A 15,551-nucleotide genomic window follows, 5' to 3' on the forward strand; every position below is an offset into this window, starting at 1 on the left:
ACCGGGACACAGGGACACAACTACAACGGGGACGCCGGGGGTACAGGCGGGATATATAAATGACGACCGGGACACAGGGATTGTTCGAATAGAAATTACAGACCGGGACACCGGGACACAAATGACGACCGGGACATCGGGACACAGGGAATATAAATGACGACCGGGACACTCAAAGAGAAATTACAAACTGGGACACCGGGACACAAATGACGACCGGGACACAGGGAATATAAATGACGATCGGGACACAGGGACACATCATTAGAATAATGAGGTATAGATCTGAATACGGATTGTTTTTCCCATGGACAATTATATGTTGCATGTTCAAGAGTCAGTAAACCTGACAATCTATTTATATGCACAGACAATGGGACAGCGAAGAATGTTGTATATTCGCATGTTTTACGTAGTTAAAAACATATATTTATATCTATCTCTATTCACAGGTGGGACACAGGGACACAACTACAATGGCGCTTAACTAATATGGCGCGTAACGACTTACGCACGCGGGGGGGCTTGGGGGGCGCGAAGCGCCCCACCAACTAGATGTTGGGGTGGCACGAAGCGCCACCCCAACAGCTAGTATATATATATATATATATATATTATGTTTAATCTTTCTTCATTGAAGACTGGCAGTGCACCTATTACTGACATGCTACCTTTCTACCAGTAATGTTATCGAAATGCTGTATCGTCAGAAAACATATTTTTGCCGACATTTTTTGCGAAAATTGTCATAAGCTTAAACTTTAACAGATATCCGAATCGATAAGAAAGAAGAAAAACCAAAATTGTCGGAAAATTTGATTGTAGCAAAATATTTTCAAATGTGTCGCATTGTACTAGAACCTCCAAATTGTACCAACAAAATCATTGTTGGCAACGCTATTGCGGAGTGTTCCTTGGGGGTTTCCAGCGATTTTACTCAAGTTTCGGCTGTTTTTGGGGTCTTCAGATGATTTTTTGAATGGGACATGCTAGATAGTGATATTATTCAAGTTAAAAAGTATAAGTTGTCCAAATTTCAATTGTACTTACTTTACTAAAGTTAACTTAAGTTAAAATTATAAGTTATCAAAATAGCCAGTCTCTGTGATTTTTCATGGCAAATGCATCTTGAATGCTAGTCAACTTTAACTCAAATTGTCTTTTTTCGTAGTTCGAACCATATATTGACCTACCGACAATTTGCACATTTCCTATATGATTATAGCACAAAGTACCACTGACAAAAACACAGGGATTGTTCGAATAGAAATTACAGACCGGGACACCGGGACACAAATGACGACCGGGACATCGGGCCACAGGGAATATAAATGACGACCGGGACACTCAAAGAGAAATTAAAAACTGGGACACCGGGACACAAATGACGACCGGGACACAGGGAATATAAATGACGATCGGGACACAGGGACACATCATTAGAATAATGAGGTATAGATCTGAATACGGATTGTTTTTCCCATGGACAATTATATGTTGCATGTTCAAGAGTCAGTAAACCTGACAATCTATTTATATGCACAGACAATGGGACAGCGAAGAATGTTGTATATTCGCATGTTTTACGTAGTTAAAAACATATATTTATATCTATCTCTATTCACAGGTGGGACACAGGGACACAACTACAATGGCGCTTAACTAATATGGCGCGTAACGACTTACGCACGCGGGGGGGCTTGGGGGGCGCGAAGTGCCCCACCAACTAGGTGTTGGGGTGGCGCGAAGCGCCACCCCAACAGCTAGTATATATATATATATATATATATATATATATATATATATATATATATATATATATATATATATATATATATATATATATATATATATATATATATATATATATATATGTATATATTATGTTTAATCTTTCTTCATTGAAAACTGGCAGTGTACCTATTACTGACATGCTACCTTTTCACCGGTACTGTTATCGAAATGCTGTATCGTCAGAAAACATATTCTTTCGATATTTTTTGCGAAAATTGTCATAAGCTTAAACTTGAACAGATATCCGAGTCGATAAGAAGGAAGAAAAACCAAAATTATCGCAAAATTTAATTGTAGCAAAATATTTTCAAATGTGTCGCATTGTACCAGAACCTCCAAATTGTACCAACAAAATCATTGTTGGCAACGCTATCGCGGAGTTTTCCTTGGGGTTTTCCAGCGATATTACTCAAGTTTCGGCTGTTTTTGGGGATGTCTTCAGATGATTTTTTTAATGACACATGCTAAATAGTGATATTATGCAAGTTAAAATGTATAAGTTGTCCAAATTTCAATTGTACTTACTTTACTAAAGTTAACTTAAGTTAAAATTATAAGTTATCAAAATAGCCAGTCTCTGTGATTTTTCATGGCAAATGCATCTTGAATGCTAGTCAACTTTAACTCAAATTGTCTTTTTTCGTAGTTCGAACCATATATTGACCTACCGACAATTTGCACAGTTCCTATGTGACTATAGCACAAAGTACCACTGATAAAAATAATTTAGAAAATTTCTTCTACTTAATTCTGTGTTTAGTCGAAATCTTGCTTCGATAAGTGTTAGTGTTGGTAGTTGAAAATTGCTTTTGGTTGTGTTGGTAGTTTAAAATTACTCAGTAGGCTACTCATTAATTTGAAAAAAGTTACATATTTACAATTGAACTGTACAATTGACCTGTAGATAGTGATTTCAAGTGTCACAACTCCATCGTTTTTGTTTTAGCTTCAAAATTCAGTGTCACAACTATTCAAATTAAAATCTCTGTTGAGAGTTTCCTTCCAAATATAGTTAATTTCCTAGTTTTTCTACTACTATCAACTCTTCACTTCACAAACCCAACTAAGTCTACCACAGTTTTTTTTTCTATTCTTCCCAAAACCCTTCTGTTTGGAACTTAAACCTTTGTAACTCCCATTTCTTTTTTTCTAAAGACTTCTTCCCATACTATCTTGACAAATACAGTTTTCTCTTTGGTACTTGCTGAATTTCCAAAAACACTCAATTTTTGGAAACCTATTGCCTTTCAACCGTGAAACGTGATATAACTACGTTAATTTGTATTTAGTTGTAGGCCAAGATAGCGGGATTGAACCAAATTGTTTTACAAGTTATCGCTTGGTATAACGTTTCACTTCAGACTTGAAATCTTGAAGTTAGGGGTTTGAGTCTTGGTATCGCTGGTTATCTGGTATGGAACGGGGGGTCAATGGTGTGAATCTGTAAGCTCAGCCAGACTCGATCCATCTGTAAATGGATATCTGCAGACATGAGACGCGTCCCCATACAAAACACAGGAAGCTTCGAATGATATACTCCTATCCACGCATCACACTCCCGGCTGAAAGCAGTGAATCAGGAGATCAGTATCTGCGCAACGCACACCATTGGTCAGCATGCTAAAAAAAGATTTTTTTTTAAGCTTGATATATTCATAACACCCAGTTAACAGTAATAAATTGGAAATAATTATATCAGGATACAGTGCTAATACGTCTAACTGCATTCGTTATTTGGAATTTCAAGGATCTTGAATAAATAAATATATATATATATATATATATATATATATATATATATATATATATATATATATCCATCGATGTGGCTGACAATATCTATAGCTGAAAATTTCCATGGACATGGCTGACATGTCTAGCAGCAGTTATATTCAGCTGGTCCGATGGTCTTCAAGAAAGGTATTTTTGCCCTCTCGCAGTCGCTTCTTTTGTGCAATTGGGGTGCCGAATATGTATTTATGTATATTTTTTTTTCAAAGAACCTAAGTGTATTGGTAGATAAATTTCTGGCTTAAAAGGGGAATAGCGGGCTAAAAGGCTTTGGAACGCATGCTCTAGCCTGCATTTAGTTAAGCTAATAAGTATTATTAAATAGTCCTAATCAGAAACTATGCTAGGGAGAGGCACGTGCCTCATCCCGAAAACTCGATACATCGAGACTTCCTTTATTTCCCTCTTTTAGAATTGCTCCCCCCCCCCTCCTCGGGGGCAAAATAACTGCTGAAAAGTGCCTGTCACTAATAAGCTCTAATTTCCTAGGATTGTGCCAAGTGTTCTCTTACGGAGGTTGTGGTGGAAACGCCAATAGATTCGTCTCAGAGGAGCAATGTAAGCGACAGTGTGGTGCCTTTAAAGGACTCGGTAAGAAATTTTTCCTTCGGCCCTTTTGTGGACTGTATTGTTGCCACTAATTTTCTGTTGTTGCATGGATAAAACAAAATTCGGGGCTAAGAAAAATTCGTTGCTTGAGATCCATGAATATGTGTCCAGTCACTTACCTGCAACTATATGGTGGGGCAAAAGTTCTGAGAGTATCAATCGTTTTAAGACAGTTGAACGCTATTTATGCAGCCTTCTAGTTTAAGAGGTCATACTACCGCGTTGTGAAAACAAAATAAAAATCTTGAAATATTTCCGGTACATAATTCCAATGAAAACCTGCTATAATTTTTTTCTGATTGCTGTTTGTTTGATATATTCACTCAATGTCATCTGAGCAGCCCATTTTCTTGTGGAATTTACTAGCAAATATTTATATTGGGTCACAAAAACGAACCTCTAGTAACCTCTGAATTTTTTTTATACATGCAATCATGTCTTGTTGCAACAAGCTGGTGCTGAATATCCTGCAAAAATCCTGCAAAAAAATGCTTAAAGAGCTACACCAAAGCGAAATACAGACATCAGTTTACTATACTTCTCTGCTACAAGGGTGCTTTAGATCAGCGAGAAAGATTTTCTATAGGATTGTTTATTCAAGTTTTGTCTTTTTTTCGCTGAAAACGGCTATTGTTCATGTAACTGAAATATTCACTTTATTTTTATTTAGATCACTATCTTCTGGAAATTTCTCATTCCGCGTAAACTCTTGCATAAGCCTTAACTTTTGGTATTTGTATGGAGCTACGATGATATCGATATTGACATATTGATATAATATCGGTGAAAGGATGATATAGATATCGATATTTCATATTATATCGATATTTCACATACAAAGTGACATTTAAGTTTTGTCTTTTTTTCGCTGAAAACGGCTATTGTTCATGTAACTGAAATATTCGCTTAATTTTTATTTAGATCACTATCTTCTGGAAATTTCTCATTCCGCATAAACTCTTGCATAAGCCTTAACTTTTGGTATTTGTATGGAGCTACGATGATATCGATATTGACATATTGATATAATATCGGTGAAAGGATGATATAGATATCGATATTTCATATTATATCGATATTTCACATACGAAATTGATATGATATCGATGATAATAGATATCGATATGTCCCACTATTTGTTTTAACGCATCGTTATTTACGCTACTGAATTTGATATAGATTTTTTTTCCATGGGTGAAATGTGGGGAATATTGTATTTAAGTTAAAACTAAATAAATAAGAACAAGATACGTTTTTCCTATATTGGGAAACTTTTTGAAATTTTAAAAAGTCATTAGGTCGTTTGGAAATGTTTCCCTTAAAAAAAAAAAAAAAAAAAAAAAAAAAATGGTGTTGGATGCTCGTAATACTCAGTTCTTATCAGTTCTAATCCAAAATATAATAAATGTTTGACCTTTTTAGATTTCAGACGCTCCATATAAAAGAATTATATTTAAAACCTATCCTAAATACATATAACAACTATAGTTTATCATATAAAACTTCGTCGATTGTTGAAAAGGGCTTAGAAAGGTTAGGGCCCTTTTCTAGTTGTAGCAGAATGGTGGAACAACCATAGGAGGGTTGTTTTAATGAGAAACTGGAAGATTTACAGTCAAAATACAAACCTCAATCCCACAATCTTTAAAACCAATCTAATTTTAAATCAATCTACCTTTAAAACAACCTTAAATAACACTTACTTAAAATTAATTAAATAAATAAATAATTAGTTAATAATTATTAATTAATTAATAAATCAATTAATAATATATTAATAAAAAAAAACTAAATTAAAAATTAATTAATTAATTAAAATCAATCTACCTTTAAAACAACCTTAAATAACGCTTACTTAAATAACTAGTTTTCTCTTTTTTCTCAGATGTGTGCAACAGTCCCCCGTCACCTGGTCCGTGCAGTGAAAGATTTACCAAATATTATTTTGAGCCTAGAGAGAATAGATGTCAATCATTTGTATATAGCGGCTGTGGTGGTAGTGGCAATCGATTTAGTTCTCTTGATGAATGTGAAGCTGTTTGTGTTCAAAAAATCGAGCCTGCTCCCCCTGGAAATGCCACAGAAACGTCTCATTTAGGTAAATACGTCATTTTCATAATATAATTTAAGACCCTTATTAAAAACTTTGAAATTTGATTAATTACTTTAGTTGAACTGAAGTTAAAAACTAACCTTCTTTGTCTGTTTGATATTTACTGAAAAAATTTAGATCTTTGCTTACCCTTAGAAGTTAGACATATTTTATGGCAACAAAATTCTGAACATGCAAATAAAAGAAAAAGGCATACAGAAATAGAAACGAAAAAAAAATTCGAACGAAAAAAGCAATAGTTTCTTTTTCATTTTTTCAACTGAAAAAGAAATTAACTTCAAAAAAGAAAAAAAAATAACTGGCAAAGATTTCCAAATTCCTATAAAAAAAGATTCAATCAACAACGTTTCGAGACGAAATAATCCCGAGGTCATAGTTGAAATAAATTTGTTTCTAATAATATAAAATAAATATAAAATAATATAATAATAATAATAATAAAATCTACAGACTCTAACCCTTCTCATCATAGTTTCTCTAAAAGATCTAGATTTTGAGAATTAAAAAAATGCAGTAATAAGTTTTTAAAAAATATAAGAGGTCCTCCCTGTTCAGAAAAAAAAAAATCTCAGTTGGAAAAGCTTCCCTCTCCCTTTTTATTCTACATACATACTTCTACATACATACTATTCATACATACATTATTCTACATGCATACATACTTCTTGAAACAAAAACAAATTCAAGGAATTAATCACAGAACAAATTATTTCTATGGAGAGTCTCCAAAATCTAAGTGTTTCTTTCCATCTTCCTTTCATCTGATCCTTTCCTGACATCTTGTGCAGGAAAATAAAAATAATTAAATAAATATAAATACATAAATAAATAGTTCTGATCGATAAATGTGTCGATCAGATACGTCAAACGAAAATATAAAACACTCAGCTTAAAACCTCAAAACAATGACGAAACAATGACGAAAATTTTTTCGTCTAATGACGAAAAACCTTAAAACCTCAAATGACAGTGGTTCAATAGAACCACTGTGAAAAAACTGAGTAAGAAAGTAAGGTTTCTAATTATCACACTTTTATTTTATTTAAAATAAAGCCACAAAAGTGGTAATTTTTAAATTCACTGAACTCGAAACTGATTGAGAAAGAAATTCAATGGGTTAGTAAATGGAGCATATGGTTTCGTAAATGTACTGGACAATCCAATATTCTAATTATTTAGAATATTTACAATTATATATTTATAACTTCTATAAATTTTCAATTTAAGAAATAATCAGTGCTAAGTGCTACAGCAAAATTGATGTAATTGGTCCCTTCCATGGAAACTACCCCACCACGAAAACTTCCCATGGAAAATACCCCAGAGCATCTCAACATGCAAAAAAGGGTCGCCAACGAGAAAACAAGACAAATAGAATGAACTTCGTATGCTAATTCTGGCAAATTCTCCCTGTAAAACTCCCCTGGAAGGTTCACCCTCGGGAAAATCCATTCCCAATGAGAAATTTTCACCGTAGAAACCCCATCCCCATCCCCCCTGGAAAAATATCTGTATACTTTCCAATAAAAATGCTATATGGAAACAGTGGGCAGATTTTGTTACTTGTGGTCCTTCCTCCGGGGCTTGGGGGGGGGGCATATCATACCAAAGACATATTTATTGGACCTTTTAAATATATTCCTGATAATATTAACCTCAAAGTTTTGGTCGGTCAAAATTTTGAAAAAAAACACTGCCCTCCAGTGTTTTTGGTTACTTAAAAAGGGCACTAGAAATTTAAATTTACGTTCAAATAAGCCTTCTCCCAATTTTTTCTGAAAATTTTTTCTTACCAGAGACGAACAAAAAACAAACAAATAAACACACATTCGTGATCTTTCTCCTTCCAAAAAAAGCTTTAGCCTTTTTCGGAAATCAGGCGAAGTTTCTCAGGCTCTTAGCTTTTGATGGGGGTCATTAAACTTAAGGATTACATTTGGAATAAACACAAAAAGTCAATTCTTTTGATGTATGTATTGTTATGAAAATTCAGTTTTTTAGAATTTCGCGTTATTGTTGGGCCGAATTGCTCCCTACTTACAGTTTGTTACCACGAACTGTTTGAAAAGACATGGTTAGTGACCGAAACTCTTGTTGGAGGTTTAGATCAGGAAATAGATACAAATTATTAGAGCTTGTGACGTCAAAGTACTGAAATTGAAATCTTCATCATTTGTTGTATAGTATATAAGTATATCTTTATAAACGGGCAATAATTGTATAATTATTTATTTATGTATATATGTATGTTTTCTCGAAAACAGCTCCATATTTTTAAAGGAAAATTAACATCCTGGTTTATTCTGGCCTAAAAAAACGATTTAGAGATGTTAGAAGTTTGAGAAAATTTGCTAAGAGCCTTAGTTCTGGAAAAAAAAACTTTATTTGAGTGACGTCATTTATATATATATTGGTGTTGCAATGACGTTGTCACACTTATATGGAGAAACTAGCTGTTGGGGCGGCGCTTCGCGCCACCCCAACACCTAGCGCGCGTAAGTTGTTACCCCCCCGCTCTACCCCCCCGCGCGCGTAAGTCGTTACGCGCCATTGTAGTTGTGTCCCTGTGTCCCACCTGTGAATATAGATAGGTATATATATATATATATATTTTTAACTACATAAAATTTGCGAATATACAACATTCTTGGCTGTCCCATTGTCTGTGCATATAAATAGATTGTCAGGTTTACCGACTCTTGAACATGCAACATATAATTGTCCATGGGAAAAACAATCTGTATTCAGATCTATACCTCATTATTCTAATGATTGCCCCTTGAGCTTTGTTGATGGTGATTGCTAATCGAACATTCCCTGTGTCCCCGTCGTCATTTATATATCCCCCTGTGCCCCCCGGCGTCCCCGTTGTTGTTGTTTCCCTGTGTCCCGGTCGTCATTTGTGTCCCGGTGTCCCAGTCTGTAATTTCTCTTTGAGTGTCGCGGTCGTCATTTATATTCTCTGTGTCCCGGTGTCCCGGTCGTCATTTGTGTTCCGGTGTCCCGGTCTGTAATTTCTCTTTGAGTGTCCTGGTCGTCATTTATATTCCCTGTGTCCCGGTCGTCATTTGTGTCCCGGTGCTTTGTTGATGGTGATTGCTAATCGAACATTCCTTGTGTCCCGGTCGCTTTCTCTTTGAGTGTCCCGGTCGTCATTTATATTCCCTATGTCTCGGTTTCCCGGTCGTCATTTGTGTCCCGATGTCCCGGTCTGTAATTTCGTCAGTCGACAAATATGACGTCAGTCGACACACAAACATGACGTCACTCGACACACAGACACACAGACAACTTATTTTTATATATATAGATTGAAGATTTTTATGTATGGAGAAGTATATTAAATTGATTAAAGAGCAAAAAACTGGTAATGGCAAAAATATGTGTATATAATTTGACAAGGGATTGCAACAATTCCTAAACCTTAAAAAAGAAAACCAAAAGTTTGAAGCTTAGTAGAAATCGTTGTTAGAAGTCGGACTTACTGTAATAATCAATTATTTTTGAATAGAATACAGTATGAAAAGACATTAAATTGCCTAAAGAACAAAAAAACTGGTAATCTCAAACATATTTGTATATATCAAACAGTTCGTGGTAACGAACTGTAAATAAGGAGCGACCCGGCTCAATAGTAACTGAAACTCTAAAAAATGGGAATTTTGATATAAATACATACATTAAAGGAATTGTATTTTAAGGCTGATTTTACATATATAAGTTTGATTAAGTTCAATCCTACCCATCGAAAGTTAGGAGCATTTGAAAATTTGCCTTATTTTCAAAAAAAAGGCAAACACCCCTTGAAAGTCATAGAATCGTAATGAAAATCACACCATCAGACTTAGCGTATCAGAGAACCCAACTGTAGAGGTTTCAAGCTCCTATCTGCACAAATGTGAAATTTTGTATTTTTTTGCGAGAAGAAGGATAACAGATGCGTGCTTATTTATTTTATTTTGTTTTTTCTCCAGGGGTGATCGTATCGAGCCATTGGTCCTAGAATTTCGCGAGAGGGCTCATTCAAATGGAAATTACAAGGTCTAATGCCGTTTTTAAGTGACCAAAAGTTTGGAGGGCAACTAGGCCCCCGTTTAGTCGAAATATCTAATAATTATGTCTTTGAGGATGACTTAATCGCCCCCGGAGGAAGGGCTGCAAGTTATGAACTTTGCCAATTGTTTACATATAGTGTTGGTTATTGGTAAGTATACAGACGGATTCAGGGGAGATTTTTTCTTTGGGGGAAGGGGGGCTCGGGGGATTGGGTTACGTGGGAGGACCTTTTCATGGAGTAAAACAGTTTCTATGAAGGGGGTGCTGGATATCCCAGCCTTATTCCAAAAACAAACAGAAATTAAATACATAAATTAAGTTTTTATACTGAAAGTAAGGAGTAACATTAAAACTTAAAACAAACAAAAATTATTACGTATGTGAGGGAGTTCGTTCCCTCGTCAATACCTTTTTTACGCTAAGGTATTTTCAGTAATTTCAAAAAAGGTTATTGAATTTTCAAAAAAATTCTAATAAACGGCCTTTGTGATTCAGGGTCATTCTTAAAGAATTGGAACGAAATTTGACCGTTAGCGTAAAGAGCGAGGTATTGATGAGGGGATGAACCCCCTCATATTACGTATATGACGAAGTTCGCCACCTCGTCAATTCCTCGCTCTTTACGCTAAAGTTTGATTTTTTTAAATTATGGCCAATATAAGCAATAACTTGTTTGTATTATTTTCTGGTCAATCTAATATTAATTTTAAATTTTAATTTAAGTTTACCTGAAGCAGCTTCATAATTATGATTTTTATATGATGATAAACCAAAGATATTGTATGTCTTCGGCTTGGGGTTGTCATAAAAAAAAAGACAAGTTTTTTCCAACTGAAAGTAAGGAGTAAACTTAAAACTTTAAAACGAACATAAATTATTACGTATATCTTTTAAATATCTTTTTTTTCATCCATTTCATTTCAGTCATTTGAGAATTGCTCAACTTGTGACTCTCATTTTCATAAAAATAATTTTGACCTCTTTGGCCGTTTTGTTACTATGCCTTACAAAATTAGTTATGCAAATATCGCCGATTTAAGTTTCGTGGGAGAATCTTTCCGTGGAAACATTTCTCGTGGGGGAAGGGAATTTTCCATGGAGGGGAGCTGGATCTCCTGACATTATTTGAAAACCGATCAGTAATTAAATAAAAAACAAGTTTTTTCAACTGAAAGTAATTAGCAACATTAAAACTTAAAACGAACAGAAAATATTACGTATATGAGAGGGGTTGCCTCTCTTCAGTAGCTCGCTCTTACGCTAAAGTTTCTTTTTGAACATTTAAAAAAGATTATTATTCTAATTAAATAGCTTTTGTGACTCAGGAGTCATTCTTAAACAACTGAAACAAAAATCAAAACCAATTTTCACGTTTTCTAAGAATTCCGGTTTCCCCCTCCAACTCCCCCTAATGTCACAGGATCTGGTCAGAATTTAAAATTAGAGCTTTAAAGCACAAGATGCTTCTAAATATCAAATTTCATTAAGATCTGGTCGCCCTTTCGTAAGTTCCAAATACCTCAATTTTTAAAATTACCCCCCCCCCCCAACTCCACCAAAGAGAGCAGATCCGGTTCGGTTATGTCAGTCACGTATCTTAGACAGATTTTTATTCTTCCCTTCCAGTTTCATCCTGATCTCTCCGCTTTAAGTATTTTCTAAGATTTCCGATCCCCCTCCCAACTGCCCCCCCCAATGACGCTGGATCCGGTTGAGATTTAAAATAAGAAATCTGAGTTACGAGGTCCTTCTAAATATGAAGTTTCATGAAGATCCGATCACTCCTTCGTAAGTTAAAAATACGTCATTTTTTCTAATTTTTCAGAATTAACCCCCCCTCCCCCCAATAGAGCGGATCCGTTCGAATTCTATAGATCACGTATCTAATACTTCTGCTTATTTTTCCCACCAAGTTTCATCTCGATCCCTCCAATCTAAGCGTTTTCCGTGATTTTAGGTTCCCCCGCCCAAACTCCCCCCAATGTCACCAGATCCGGTCGGGATTTAAAATAAGAGCTCTGAGACACGATATCCTTCTAAATATCAAATCTCATTGAGATCCGATCACCCGTTCGTAAGTTAAAAATACCTCAATTTTTCTGAATTGACCCCCCCCCCCAACTACCCCAAAGGGAGCGGATCCGTTCCGGTTATGTCAATCATGTATCTAGGACTTGTGCTTATTTTTCCCACCAAGTTTCATCCCGATCCCTCCACTCTAAGTGTTTTCCAAGATTTTAGGTTTTCCCCTCCCACCCCCCACCCCTCCATTGTCACCAGATCCTGTCAGGATTTAAAATAACAGCTCTGAGACATGATATCCTTCACACATCAAATTTCATTAAGACCTGATCAACCGTTCGTAAGTAAAAAATACTTCAATTTTTCTATTTTTCCGAATTAACGGGATCCCCCCCCCCAGATGGTCAAATTGAGAAAATGACTATTTATAATTTAATCTGGTCCGGTCCCTGATACGCGTGTCAAATTTCATCGACCTAGCTTACCTGGAAGTGCCTAAAGTAGCAAAACCGGGACCGACAGACATACCGACAGAATTTGCGATTGCTGTATGTCACTTGGTTAATACCAGGTGCCATAAAAACAAGTGTTTTTAAATGAAAGTAAGAAGCGATATTAAACCTTAAAACAAACAGAAATTATTCCTTGTGTGAAAGAGGCTGTCCCCTCCTCAACTCCCCGCTCTTTACGCTAAAGTTTTTAATTGGTTGAAGTAATTTTTATTGGGATAAAATAGAGTTGTGAGAAGGAGTCAAACTTTAGCATAAAGAGCGGGGCGCTGAGTAGCGGACAGCCCCTTTCATATACGGAATAATATCTGTTTGTTTTAAGTTTTAATGTCACTCCTTACCTTCAGTTAAAAACTGTTTTTTTTTATTTAATTTTAACAAGGGAATACAACAATTCCAAAACCTTGAAAAAAGAAAACCAGAAGTTTGAAGTAGAGGTCGTTGTTGGAAATTGGACTTGAAATGATGGCTGTAATGATCAAATATCTTTGAATATACAACAGTATGAAAAGATATTAACTTGCGAAAAGAGCAAAAACTGGTAATTGCTCTGGCATTGCTAACAAAGAAAACCCAAGGTTTGCAGCTTAGTAGAAATCGTTATATGAAAAATATCATTACATAATTTCTTTTCATAAACTGCACAAATATTTACGGTGCCTGAGCAATAATTTTCATTTTTTAATTCAAACTGGAAAATGCGTGAAAATTTTAAAATTAGTTTGTATTTTGTTCGATAAAATCCGCTTGCTACGTGATTAAGCTTACAAGTTTGAACGCAACCAGTCATATAGTGTCAGTAAGAAGGCCCAAAAATCGAAAATACGAATGGTGATGCGATGTTTTGACATGGGATTACAACAATTCAAAAACCTTAAAAAAGAAAACCTTAAGTTTGAAGCCTAGTACATATGGTTGTTAGAAATCGGACTAGTTTCAATAATCAAATATCTTTGAACAGACAACAGTATGAAAAGACTTTACGCGATTTAATATCCCTGTGGTAAATACAGCCAAGCTATTGAAACAGCCATGTGGTTTGATGACGTCTGTCTTTGAAAAGACATAGTATGAAAACACATTAAATTGCGTACTATACGTATATATATATATATATATATATATATATATATATATATATATATATATATATATATATATATATATATATATATATATATATATATATATATATATATATATATATATATATATATATATATATATATATATATATATATATATATATATATATATATATATATATATTATATACACTAGCTATTTGTCATCTACCGGTAAGTCGAGGTCCATGCTCCGAGGAGTATCGTCGTTGGGCGTATGAGAGAAACAGCGCAACTTGTGTCCCATTTGTGTACAGTGGTTGCACAGGAAATTTAAACAATTTCCGTAGTTTTGCATCTTGTATCGAGTTTTGTAAGCCTGCAATAGAGCATGATCGTCAGCTTCTTGAAAGTGAGTTCTCATTTTTCACACAAACACAGCTGCAAGACCTGTGTGGCCGTGGCACATCATTTGCTTATTTCTTGAATCAATATAGTATCCTGCCAGACTGACTTCGGCTGGGAATATATTGTTTGCTTTTTCTAATGGGAAATAAATTCTTTTCCGGCATTTCTAGACCATTGTTTGGAAAGGAATTTTTTTTGTTTATATAGCATAGCTAAAAAAGGAAATAAGTCTCGGTCATGAAAAAGGCTTTTAGCCAAAATCAAACGTGTAAATAATGTACTTTCTGTATTCTAATGCTGATTCAATTTTAATAAACTCTTCTTATTTTCGAAATTTAACTGAGAATATACTGTTTATGTTTTTTAATGGAAATGTTTACATTTATGTTTTTTCCTTCCTCAGCATCTCTACGCTTTTGTTTTTAAATAGCATATACATTTTTTATACGCCAAAATTAAAAAAAACTTATCAAGAAGGAAACTTTCACTTTTATCTCTAAGGTCAATCCTTATGGTCGTTATTTTGTTCCTTGTGATCATTGTGGTTGTTATAGTGGTTTCGATCATCTTTGCAGAACCAGAGTCATGGGCAGAAATTCTGCAGGAAAATATGCTGCCAGAACTTTTGCATCGAAAATTGGTGGAAAAATAGTCGTGATTATCGCAGCAAGAATTATTTCCTCACACGTTTTGTATTTTCATGTTTAACTTTGGAAGTATCGAGTTGGATTAAAATATCACTAACCGTAAAATCACAACTAAAATCAAGCAATTTTAAACTCACAAGATCAGTGTGATCAATATACGTTTTTGCGTAGTTTTGAATCAACATCATGTCTATTCAAATATTCTTGCATTGGGAAATCTAACAGTAAAATCACAACTAAAATCAAGCAACTGTAAACTCGCAAGATCTGTGTGATCAATATACATTTTTGCTTAATTTTGAATCAACATCTTGTCTAGTCAAATTATCTAGCATTGGGAAATCTAACAGTAAAATAAAACTAAAATCAAACAAATAACCTCACAAGATCGGTTTGATCAATAGACGGTTTTGCTTAATTTTGAATCAACATTTTGTCTAGTTCAATCTTCTAGCATTGGGAAATCTTACAGTAAAATCACCACTAAAATCAAGTAATTATAAACTCAAAAAACTGGAGGGCAACTAGGCCTCCTCCC

General features: G+C 34.7%; 1 protein-coding gene across 1 annotated transcript in view; it reads left to right on the forward strand.

Moving 5' to 3' along the window:
• LOC136028800 (papilin-like) overlaps positions 1-15,551 on the forward strand; it is a 387,506-nt gene that overhangs the window by 290,938 nt on the left and 81,017 nt on the right. Inside the window, exons 35-37 of the mRNA XM_065706703.1 lie at positions 4,075-4,176; positions 6,080-6,292; positions 14,176-14,370. Of these exons, the coding sequence (XP_065562775.1) occupies positions 4,075-4,176; positions 6,080-6,292; positions 14,176-14,370 (510 nt within the window). The remainder of the gene's footprint in view (positions 1-4,074; positions 4,177-6,079; positions 6,293-14,175; positions 14,371-15,551) is intronic.

Source organism: Artemia franciscana, chromosome 7 (assembly GCF_032884065.1).
Source record: "Artemia franciscana chromosome 7, ASM3288406v1, whole genome shotgun sequence".
In the NCBI taxonomy this organism is placed as follows: domain Eukaryota; kingdom Metazoa; phylum Arthropoda; class Branchiopoda; order Anostraca; family Artemiidae; genus Artemia; species Artemia franciscana.